The sequence below is a fragment of the Ahaetulla prasina genome, chromosome 5 (genome assembly GCF_028640845.1).
Source record: "Ahaetulla prasina isolate Xishuangbanna chromosome 5, ASM2864084v1, whole genome shotgun sequence".
Taxonomy (NCBI): Eukaryota; Metazoa; Chordata; class Lepidosauria; order Squamata; family Colubridae; genus Ahaetulla; species Ahaetulla prasina.
The window spans coordinates 95,461,569-95,474,367 of record NC_080543.1 but is presented as its reverse complement, the minus strand read 5'-3'; the positions used below and the strand labels follow the sequence as shown (position 1 = coordinate 95,474,367).

Sequence of the window (12,799 nt, the reverse complement as noted above, 5' to 3'; positions counted from 1 at the left end):
ATACTGTAGAAAAAGAAATCCTATAAACCAGGGATGTTAAACTCACAGCTCGTGGGCCGGATGCATCACGTGCTGGCCCTGCCCCCGCCTGGTTTAGCAAAGGGGAAAAAAGTCCCAATATGTCACATGACAATGCCGTGACGACGCAAGTTTGACACCCCTGCTATAAACCATTATTGAAAGAGGGGCCATAGTGAGGAAATACTGTTGTTTGGGAAAATTGTGCATAAGGAGGACTAACATGTTTCCAAGATGGCGTCGATGAAGGCTGCCTCGGTGAAATGCTCTCTAATGGTTTCTTTATTTCTAATTGTTCTCTATGACTCACTACGGATATCCTACTCACGAGACCATCTGCTAAAAATTAAGCAACATTTCTTTAAGGAGCAGCTTTCTTTGATCTCACCCCCGCCTGTCTTTACAAACACGGAGGAGATTCTAACATAGGAGGAGGCAATTCCCACGGAGCCATGGATTCCTAAAAAAACCAAACGATGGAAACGAAGGAAGAGAGGTAAACGAGCTGGGATCTTAAACAGGCTAAGAAATCGCATTAAAACTCCTCTGCCTTCAATTTTCCTAACAAATATACGCTCACTTGCAAATAAGATGGATGAAATACTCATCTTAAACAAATACTATTCTGATTTTCGCAATTCAGCAGTCCTATGCTTCTCTGAAACCTGGTTAAATGAATCAATTGAAGATAGCAGCCTGAACATTCCAGGGTTTCAGACTGAATGATCAGACAGGATTCCAGAAACATCTGGTAAAAAGAAAGGAGGAGGCTTATGCCTATATATTAACAGCAACTGGTGTCAAGATTTTAAAATAATTTTATTTATTTATTTATTTATTTATTTATTTATTTATTTATTTATTTATTTATTTATTTATTTATTTATTTATTTATTTATTATTTATTGTTTTTATCTTGGCTGTACACATACAAGTCCTTCGGGAGAAGGGCGGTATAAAAGTTTAATAAATAATAATAATAATAAAATAATAATAATACTTGCGAATATACAGTAACAACAAACCTTGGTTCAAAACTAAACTTAAGCAGCTACGACATTCCAAAGAGGAAGCCTACAGAAAAGGTGATAAAATGCTGTACAATCAGGCCAGAAATGCACTAACAAGGGAGATCAGAGCAGCAAAAAGAAGCTACTCTGAAAAGCTAAAGAATCAGTTTTCAGCAAATGAACCAGCAAACATGTGGAAAACTCTTAAAAATATCACCGGCTATGGCAAACCTCCTTCCCAGGCTGAAGGTAATCAACAACTGGCAGATAACCTGAATGAGTTTTACTGCAGGTTTGAAAGGAAACTACAGCCACCTATCTCCACAACCCCCATCTCAGACACACCAACAGCCGCCAAACCTCCTACAACTGACCCCATTTCATTGGGTTCACAACCCCTAGTGATCTCAGAAAAGGAAGTGCAGGACCTATTTCACAGACAAAAGCCAGGAAAAGCTCCAGGCCCAGACAAGATAACTCCTTCTTGCTTAAAAGTCTGTGCTGACCAATTGTTCCCCATCTTCACCCATATTTTCAATAAATCACTAGAGATGTGCTATGTTCCTTCTTGCTTCAAACGCTCTACCATCATCCCAGTGCCAAAGAAGCCCACCATCAAGGAACTGAATGACTACAGACCAGTTGCTTTAACATCTGTAGTCATGAAAACCTTTGAAAGGCTAGTGCTTTCCTACTTGAAAACCATCACGGATCCGCTGTTAGACCCCTTGCAATTTGCATACCGAGCAAATAGATCAACAGATGATGCTGTTAATATGGCTCTGCACTACATCCTACAACATCTTGAGTCTCCAAAGACCTATGCAAGGGTCCTTTTTGTAGACTTTAGTTCAGCATTCAATACCATCATTCCAGACATTCTTCTAACTAAGCTAAACCAGCTACAGGTACCGGAACAGACTTGTAAGTGGATCACAAGCTTCCTAACAAACAGGAAGCAGCAGGTGAAGCTAAGCAAGATCACATCAAATACCTGTACAATTAGCACAGGGCCCCCCCAAGGCTGTGTGCTCTCCTCACTTCTCTTCTCTCTGTATACCAATGACTACATCTCCAACGATCCATCTGTTAAGCTACTGAAGTTCGCAGATGACACAACAGTGATTGGTCTCATTCGAGACAATGACGAATCCGCATATAGACGAGAGGTTGAACGACTAGCCTTGTGGTGCAACCAAAACAATCTGGAACTGAACACACTCAAAACCGTAGAAATGGTGGTAGACTTTAGGAGAAACCCTTCCATACTTCCACCTCTCACAATACTAGACAACACAGTATCAACAGTAGAAACCTTCAAATTTCTAGGTTCTATCATATCGCAAGATCTCAAATGGACAGCAATTATGGAAAACATAATTAAAAAAGGACAGCAAAGAATGTTCTTTCTGCGCCAACTCAGTAAGCTCAAACTGCCCAAGGAGCTGCTGATCCAATTCTACAGAGGAATTATTGAGTCTGTCATTTGTACCTCTATAACTGTCTGGTTCGGTTCTGCAACCCAACAAGAAAGACACAGACTTCAAAGGATAATTAGAACTGCAGAAAAAATAATTGCTACCAACCTGCCTTCCATTGAGGACCTGTATATTGCACAAATCAAGAAGAGGGCCGTGAAAATATTTACAGATCCCTCACATCCTGGACATAAACTGTTTCAACTCCTACCCTCAAAACGACGCTATAGAGCACTGCACACCAGAACAACAAGACACAAGAACAGTTTTTTCCTGAAGGCCATCACTCCGCTAAACAAATAATTCCCTCAACACTGTCAAACTATTTACTAAATCTGCACTACGATTAATCTTCTCATCGTTCCCATCACCAATCTCTTTCCACTTATGACTGTCTAACTTTGTTGCTGGCAATCCTTATGATTTATATTGATATATTGACCATCATTTGTGTTGTAAATGTTGTACCTTGATGAACGCATCTTTTCTTTTATGTATACTGAAAGCATATGCACCAAGACAAATTCCTTGTGTGTCCAATCACACTTGGCCAATAAAACATTCTATTCTATTCTATTCTATTCTATTCTATTCTATTCTATTCTATTCTATTCTATTCTATTCTAACATATTAAGAATATTTTAGAGCTGAAGAATGGCAAGAAATGTTAGGATTGGAGGACAGGTGGACTTTAAACATTTATCCAAAGAAAATAATTCTTTCTCAGGCAATGCAAAAAACTTCAGTATAATAGCTAGATACAGTATTCACAGTGAGACAAGGCCTCAACCAACCAAAAGACATATTTGAATTATCTATGAGCCAGTTCCCATTTGTTAAATAACAATTAAAGAAACACATGAAGGTACTGGGATAAGATGAAGAATAGTAATTGCATTACATTGTTTTTGCTATATTTCTTCCTTCTGTAAATTAGCATGGACTAATTTATCAGTTTTCCCATTTTTCTGTTATCTTATTAACAGTTCGTAGAGAAGTGGATTTTAAAAAACAATTATATCTATGTTTATACATGAGTAATACGTTTTGTATTAAAATACTTGATAAAATCAAAAACAATAATTGTATATTATCTCATTTATAATTTAAAAACAATGAATAGTTTAAAAGGCAAATTTTGGATACGGTCCTTGAATGTAGATATGATTTAAATTTTTAATAGTGCTCTAAAAGGAGCCAGAAGTTAATTGCAGGGATGTATAACAAAATAATTTTTATTTATTTATATATAACCTTTAGTATTTTTGTAAACAAAAATCATGAACCATACCAAATACTCCTTTCACTTCCTATTTTCTCTCAACCCCCTTTAAGGTGGGTTGGACTGAGAGAGAATGACTGGCCCAAAGTGACTAAGCTGGCTTTTATCCCTAAGGCAGGACTAGAAATCACAGTCACCTGGTTTCTATTCTGATGCCTTAACTACTAGACCAATTATAAAAGAAACAGTAGTTATACTGTAATACCATACTCAGCAATGGCAATAAAACATTAACAGTTTGATCAAAAAGATCAACTACAAAATTATACACAATCATCAAGTACTTATGCTGAATGAGCAGTATTGTTGAAAGGATAAAATAGGAAAGAGAGAGGAAACATGAACAAATTAACATGAAATCTAAATTGGAATTCTAACGTAATCTGGATTCAGTTTCATAATCACAGTTTAAAATATCCAGAATGACATCTGAATCTGTACCATGAGTTAAATTATGGCAAGCCTGAGAGTGAACCACAGGGATAAATTAATACTTAGAAGTGACCATTTAGGAGCTCACCTAGTTCTTCAATTCCGGAATCCAAATTAAAGTACTTCCTCTCTTCACCCACTAACACAGAGTTTTTCAAACTTTTTCAAGTTTTAAAAAAGCAATCTGTTGGTTGTTGTTTTTTTAAATCCTGGACCACTTATTATATGATAAAGCTATAATGAAGAAAATTGAGATAACACTAATTATTCCAAGAAATGCGATCAGGTTCTTGTGAAACCCTAGGATTTTGACACTGCCCAAAATGAGGGCAAGATAGTATTCCATTCTGGCCATAGACATCTAAAAAATCATCAATAAACCAGAGCTTGTTCAGATGGCCTCCAAGATTATCAGGGGACTAAAAACTAAATCCTCTGAGGAACAGTTAAAGAATATGGGTATAGGCAACTACGGTAGTAGTAGTGAATTCTTCCAACATGGAAGCAATATGGCAACTCCAAGAAATGACACTTGCCTTCTATCACTGTATTCTGGATCAACTGCAATTTTTGGGCCATCTTTGAAAACTGCTGCATGAAATATACATTACAGTAGTCTAGCCTTGAGGTTACCAACACATGTATCACTGAATCAGGTTTCTATACTCCAAGTGCAATACAACCTGTTACTTGGACAAAGCAGATCCTGCCACTATTGTCTTAATGCTGTTAGCAGTTTAATCAATAAAGTTAAACACAATCTCCAAATATGTTTTAGTTTGAAACAGTGATGAGCTTTCAGACTGAATAGCTATGATCTAGTTTTCTTTTGTCCAATGTCTTGCCAGCAACTGTGGCTGGCATTTTCAGAGGTACAGTGAGTTGCTTTGTGCTACATCTCTTGTCAGGTCACAGGCAATACCAGTATTTCAATTTGTCTATCTACATTAAAAGAAGGGGGCGCAATGGCTCACCAGTTAAAGATGCTGAGCTTATCAGCTGAAAAGCTGAAGCCTGGATTCGAGACCCGAGCACCACGCAATGGGATGAGCTCTCGTTCCTGCCCCAGCTCCTGTCCACCTAGCAGTTCGAAAGCATGCAAACATGAGTAGATTAACAGGTACCACTTCGATAACAGCATTCCATGTAACTTTGATGTATAGCCATGCTGGTCACATGACTACAGAAAATGTCTTCAGACAATGCTGCACCGCACCTTAGAGTCAGACATGACTGGACAGGGAATCCTTTACCTTTATATTAACAGAATTCAAATTCAAGATATATAATTCTAAATACGTTTTTCCTTTTTTACTAAATTCTAAATACGTTTTTCCTTTTTTACTAAAACTTGCATCTAAATTTTTATTTAAAAAATCAAAATTTGTACTTCCCTATACATTTATCAATAACAGACATTACAACTCAAAATTAAAAGTAATGAATTGCCAAATCACAAGACCAAAATAGATTCTGATAAACAATCCAGTTAAAGTCAGATAGCTTGAAAATGTGTACCAGCATAAGAATATCTTCTGTTCCCTTTTAAAAGAAATAAGCCAACTGATGGAAATGCTTTATAAATTTCATTAAAGAATGCAGAGTAGAGGATCCAAAATGCCTTAAATAAAAAGCTTGCTTCAATATCAGAAGATACTTAGTTTCCACACATAATGGGGAATGGGTAATCTCTCCCTCCCAGGTTGTTTATTTGTTTTCTTTATTTAAGAAATGTGTGTTTCTGGGGGAGGGGAAGCTAAGCAAGGGGAAGATTTCAGAAAGCACATCTGAAGCTGTTGCCTTTGTATAAAAGTTAAAGGTTCCCCTCGCACATATGTGCTAGTCGTTCCTGACTCTAGGGGGCAGTGCTCATCTGTTTCAAAACTGAAGAGCCAGCACTGTACGAAGACGTTTCCGTGGTCATATGGCCGGCATGACTAAACTCCAAAGGCGCACGGAACACTGTTACCTCCCCACCAAAGTTGGTCCCTATTTTTCTACTTGCATTTTTATGTGCTTTCATACTGCTAGGTTGGCAGAAGCTGGGACAAGTAACAGAAGCTCACCCTATTACGTGGCACTAGGGATTCGAACCGCTGAACTGCCGACCTTTCGATTGACAAGCTCTGCGTTTTAGCCACTGAGCTACCGTGTCCCACTGGAACCATAGACCTATTCAAATGGATATGCAGAAGTAGAAATATTTTTTCTCAGTAGCTATGAAATATCAAATATTATGTCAAGACTTCTGAACAATGATATGCCAGCTTTTGATACAATAAAATATCAATTTGAAATAGTATGCCTAGAAAGTACTATAAACTACTAGAGGCATTTTCATAAGTTCATCTTGCACACCAACATGCCAAAGTTCCACTTGCAGTCACTCATACCTTAGTCATCTCCTCATTGGTTTGCTGCAATAAGCTCTATATAGGATTGCCCAGAAAACTATCCAGAAGCTACAATTAATTAAAAATATAAGCTTCCTATAGGCTTCTAGGTGGGATTTAAGATCACCCACAAGACTCTATGTGGCATAGGGCTTGATTATTTGCAGCACCACTTTTTTCCAATGGCATCTACCTATTCTAAATGCTCCCTTATGGTAGGCACACTTTGGGGTAGGCACATTCTTAAAATAATGTCATCTGATGCGATCTAGGAGGATACTATTCCCAGGGTAGTGCCTGCCCTCTAGAGGTATTTCAATTCAACCCTATGGTGGGTCCCAGTTCTTTAGGCCTTTACAAAGGCAGTGAAAACCTGGTCTTTCCTTGAGCATTTGGGTAAGAATGATTAGAGTTCTTATTAAAAAAAGAAGGCAATAAATCCAAGTTCCTGGCTGCCAGTTGTTTATATCTGAGTTTAGATATTATTTTATATTTTTGTTTATCTATTTATTATATGCATCACAAAATTATATGTTTGAATTGAGCGCCAATATATATGCTTTACATAAATAAATAAATAAAATCAGAAGGCAGAAGGGAGGAAATTAACAATGAGCTAACTGCTGACTTTGCAAGTTCCAGGCAACGCATGAAGGCAGCGAAGGCAGCGTGAGGGCACATTATTAAGACAGAATGAAGTAGCAACTTATTCAAACAGAATCTACACAAGCCATTCACAAGGGAAGAACCATTCTACAAAATCAGCTATAGAATCAGAAAGTAGAAATATAATCAACATTTTATTTTTCTGACAATTTTAATCAGTAAACAATACAGGTTCTAGTTCCTTAATCAAAGTTTCCTGACTAAGTTAAAATTTAGTTTGCTCAATAATTTAAAATAGAGACTACTCAATAGATTTTTAAATATTTTATCTTGATTCATCTTCATAATGTGATTAAACATTGTTATCAAATAGAATTATTAGAAAAATGCTCACATGTAGCAATTTGTTTGATATGTTCCTTCTCCAAGAATACCTGCTATAATTTACTTTCTGTGGCTAAAACTCCTGGCTTAAAGCCATTTCTCTGGTTGCTGCAAAAATCAGCTGACAAACAACCAAACACACTGATAACAGGGCCAAAACTCTTCCTGAGTTGTGATAAAGCCTTAAATAATCATTTATATTTTATACACAAGCAGCTGCAAAATATAAGCATTAAAACAAATTAGAAGTTCCAACTTACAAATATATGCTTACGGAATGGAAGCTTGAGGGGACATTTCCCTCATTTCATGTTTGTCTTGCACTGGTATCAACCATTAAAGCCAAGTGTATATGATAAGACTCTTTCTATACCCTCTAGTCTACAAATTTCTTCACAACCTGAATACATGCTTCATTACAATAATCAGGTATCACTCCCACCCATCATAAACCAAGCAAGCAAAGATAGTAAGTATTACACTATTTATACTTTCACAAATATCTCGATTGAGGGGACAAGAAGGAGAGCCATTCAGTGAGGTAAAGAAAGCTTAGGGTGACCTGAGGAAATGATTTAGAATAGAGTAATTTTAAACAAGCAAGCCAAGTCTAACGTTGGCTGTAAATGGTGCAGTAACTGTTCCAGCTTTTAGAATATAGTCGAGAGGCTAAGAGCAATTCGTCTTCTATTCCCATCGCCGGTATAAAAAAACACAAAAGAGAATAAAAAACAGCAACTTCATTTTTATTTCCAAACAAGCACAGGTTCAGCTACTATGGGCCCGGCTACAAAGTGGGGAAAGTCAAGCCCAGGGGAGGCAGGTCCCCAGCCGGGTGGAGCAAGTAACAGGGCCGGGCAGTGAGTTGGCAGCCCGGCTGGGAGGGGACGAGAGAGAACTACAGCGCCAAGGAAGAAGAAAATGAAGTAAAAGATTTCCGAGAAGAAATCGTAAGGGTGAAAAGCAGAGGCAAGCGGCTCAGGGAACGGCAGCACCCAAGATGCAGAAACTTTGGGAGGGGAGGGAGAAACAGTATTGTTGTATTCCTGCTAACAACGTTGACGCGATGTTACGGAAATCGTTGGGGAGGACTCGCAGATGACCAACCGCACAGGACCGTCCAACAAGAGGGGCGGCCAGGCAATAAAAAGTAAGAAACCCGCTGAAATCCTGGATGTTTATAACCACCTGGGGAGGGAGGGAGGGAGACTCTGAAGGCATCGTCCTCGTCCCTCGGATTCCCCCAACCCCAGCCGGGCCACTCTAGCTAAGGGAACGATGCTTCGGTTAATAAACGTCCCTGAAGGAGGTATATCCATCGGCAGCTTCTTCCTCACCTTCTTTGTCGGCCCGGGCCGCGTTGAGAAGCAGCGCGACCAATAACCGCAGCGCTACTCCTAGCCAGGGGACCGCCGTCGTCGCCGCTAGGCTCTCGGTCACCGCGGGAAGAGAGGAAGACCCGGTGGAGCGCGGAGCCGCTTCCCATTTCAGCCTTGTTGCCGCCGTCGTTCCCGTCGCCGCCATCACGCTCTAGCCGCCTCAGCGCCTGAGAATTCCGCGTCTGTCTGCGGGCCCCTCTTTGGCCCGTAGGGTGCGCGAGGCGGTTCTTGCCGCGTCTCTCGCTCACTCCTCCCTCTGTCGTTGGGCGCGTGCCGGAGGCAGCTGCGACCGGGGCGCGCGCATTCGGCGCGCGCACATGACACACGCAGACACACCCTCGGCTCCGCGCGCATCAGTAAGCAGGAGGGCTGTGCTTCGAGATCGGCTCCGCCCCTCCGGGACGGACCAAAAAAAAATAAATAAAAATGAGAACGGAAGAGTTGCCATCTTGGATAAGGGCAAGACACTAACCCATACAGTATTTTACAAAGAGCTCCACAGGCTGGGGCCATTCCATCATCTTTAGAAAGGGCAGATGGCTGCAAGTGAATGCCTCTGAAACCATTTAAAAAAAAAAAAAAAAGACGTGCTCCGGAAGTAAATCTCCGTCCTGTTTCGTAAGAGCATGGATTTTCTATTTAAAGATAGCCTTCCAGTTGGTTAAGCTTCCTAAAAACATATCTGCCTGTAACTTTCCTTTCGAGTTCTCATAAAGTGCGCGATATTTGCAAGCATAGAAGTTTAGTCATTCTAAAATGGGAGTTTGGGGTTTTTTTATTTACACGCCATGGAATTAACAATCATCACGATACTTCTATAATAACTTCGGTCCATCCATCTTATTCATTGTGCCAGGCATAGTCGCTTTATTTCTAATCCAGATGCTCACTTTTCAATACTTGAATTATGAAGATAATACTTGAGCTTTTCCTAACGCCCCACCTCCCGCACTGATGCCTTTTCTGCACGGAGGAACCGAGCATCGGATGTCTCGAAAGAAAAAGAATATATACACACACAGTTGTACAGCATTTCACTCGTGGCCCTTGAATTGGAATGGACTACAACTGCCATTGTCCCCATCCTGATTAATAGACTGGCTGGAATGGCTGCTATTATGTATTTGGAAAAATAAGGACAAGGAGTTCACTGGAGTTACCTTTCATGACTTTGTTTCAGAGTAAATTGTAAGACACCCCCCCCCCCAAGTCAAGAGATTTCCAAAAATTAGGGCATAAACTTTAGACCATTTTAAAACCCTTAAAATCCATAATGGCTGAGTTTAGAGGACCACTAAACCAAAATCAAACAAGGTATTTTGTGTGCGTCTTGCATGTGGGTTGTGGTGTACATTACAGTATGCAGAAATGTAACTTATGTCCTGAATGGCAATTGATGAAGAGAAATTGGAATAGATATGGGAAGAACATATAAACCACATATAATATTCAAACTGCTATTTGTGAAATATATAACTATTTCAGACTAGGAAGTTAGCACCCACCCCTCTCCTAGAAGAATGAAATATTTTAGGAAATATTAAAAAGGCAGAATATATTTCCCTGGATGAGAAATGGAGAAACATGTTTTAAAGACAAAGCAGCTCCCACCTTCCTGCCTCCACCCCCTTTGTCAATGGACCAGAGGCAGAAACCCAATCCCAACCCCACCTTTGTCAATGGACCATCAGTGCAACACAATAGGACCCATCAAACAACAAAAATTCACCACATGGAACCTGGAAAGATTACATCAGCCAGCAAGGCTAGTTAAGACCCCCACCCCCTGGGAGTCTGACAACCAATCAGGATACTCTTCCTGTGCACCAGGAAGTTCAAAGCTCAGAGAGGGCATAAAACCAAAGCATGCTCAACATCTCGGCCCTTTTCTGTTCAGGAACTCAAACCATATGATCCTGTCCACCATTAAACCATTTTTCCAAGCAGTCTCCATGTTTCCAGTGTCTTCCCCCCCCCCACTTGGAGCTGAACCCAGATGGACATTTCTTCCGACACTTGTTTGTAAGTCTGTGTGTATAGCAACTGGTTGGATAGCATGGTGTAAGAATGTATCTTTGTCATGGAAGATTAAGTTCAAATTGTGGGTGATACTTACCTTACCATTAACAAGGTCCACATCAAATGTTGGGCTACTGGAACAAATCATACATGAATGAGATGAGAAAGGCTAGAATTGATGGAATACTATTACAACTGTATACCTAGTGAGAGGGAATATATGAAACTTATGAGGGAACTACGGATGGACAGAAGACCTACATTCACACTGACTGAGAAACAGCTAGTTACCCAACATTTCAACATAGTGAAGAGGAAGATGTTCTCACAACTTGAGATGGACCAATTACACAGTACATTCTGCACTCAAGAAGACCCAGAAAAACAACTGGATGTGCAGCCAACACCTGACGATGGAATGTCTCTGCCACCTCCTCCACTACAGAGACCAGCAGCTGATGTGAGGTATAAGATCATGGATAAACTAGCTACCTCAAGCCCAATTACCAAGCTGAGTGGACAAATATCATAGAATTGTATGATAGAAGATGTCAATAGAGCCTTCATGACAATCCCTATAAGTACCATAACTCAAACCAATGAACATATATGCTACAACTGCTCTACCCTGGAAATGCTTGGCTATATGATCAAGAACAGTAGTATATCAGTATGTACCCCCTACTTCTGGATAATGAAATTGGAGGCTATTATCAAGGAAACTTAAAGAGAGGTTAGTAAACTGGTGGAATTACATAAGGGTGTGAAAATTAAAAATAAGACTTGACTACTGAAGACCTGTAGTGATGCAGTGGTTAGAATGCATTATTGCAGGCTAACTCTGTCTCAGCCAGTTTGATCCTGACCAGTTCAAGTTTGATTCAGCCTTCCACCCTTCCGAGTTCAGTAAAATGAGGACCCAGATTGTTGAGGGCAATATGCTGACTCTAAACTGCTTAGAGTGGGCTGCAAAGTACTATGAAGTGGTATATAAGTCGAGGTGCTATTGCCATTGCTACTGAAAAAACATAAAGGCCTGACTCCATCTGAAACCTTAGATTGCTAAACAAAGGCTCACAGAACTGGCTACCAGGCTAAGGAGATACCCTATAGAAGCAAAGCAGTGGTGAAATCTGAACCAGTTTACTTCCAGTTCGCACACGTGCGCAGTGTATGCCAAAAGGAGGCATGGGGTAAGTAGAACAGTATGCGGGAGGTGGGGGGGACTGATCAGCTGTGGCACGGGATTTATTTTTTTTACTTTTAAAAGCATTTTTTCACAACCTCTTTGGCCGAAAAGGTTGTAAAAAATTCTTTAAAAAGTTAAAAAAAAAGGCTCTGATGATCACAGCTGAGCTGCGTGATCGTCAGAGCCTATTTTTAACTTTTTAAAAGCATTTTTTAAAAGAAGTGGGCGACCGGACGGGCATGGGCGGGGTGGGGGGGAAGGGATTTTTTGCTACCAGTCTCTGAACCACCCACTGCCATCGCTACCAGATCTGCAAGTGGCTGCAAGACCCCAAAACAGACTAAAGCAATCTCTCAGAAGAAGAACCAGTTAACATCACAGTACATGTGTCTTCCATCATTCTCTGCCTGGCACAAGTATATGGATAAGTGATGCTAGGAAACATTTTATCAATTGCAACTTTTTCTGGGTTCAAATCTCCCTTTTCTTACAAAGATCTATCAGTTTTAGAAATGAGATTTTCCTTCAGACTGCATCAGTAGAAGAAATACAGATAATCCTCGATTTATCAATTCAGCCCAAAATTTCTGTTGCTAAGTGAGAGAGTT

The 12,799-nt window shown here is 40.0% G+C and overlaps 2 protein-coding genes across 2 annotated transcripts in view; one reads left to right on the top strand and one right to left on the bottom strand.

The window, feature by feature from the left end:
- Positions 1 to 9,263, bottom strand: part of TMEM131 (transmembrane protein 131) — a 116,161-nt gene extending 106,898 nt beyond the window's left edge. The window contains exon 1 of the mRNA XM_058186245.1: positions 8,942 to 9,263. Coding sequence (XP_058042228.1) covers positions 8,942 to 9,128 — 187 coding nt within the window. The 5' untranslated portion in view covers positions 9,129 to 9,263. The remainder of the gene's footprint in view (positions 1 to 8,941) is intronic.
- Positions 8,125 to 12,799, top strand: part of VWA3B (von Willebrand factor A domain containing 3B) — a 133,556-nt gene continuing 128,881 nt past the window's right edge. Inside the window, exon 1 of the mRNA XM_058184758.1 lies at positions 8,125 to 8,754. The gene's annotated coding sequence lies outside the window, so the exon portion shown is untranslated. The remainder of the gene's footprint in view (positions 8,755 to 12,799) is intronic.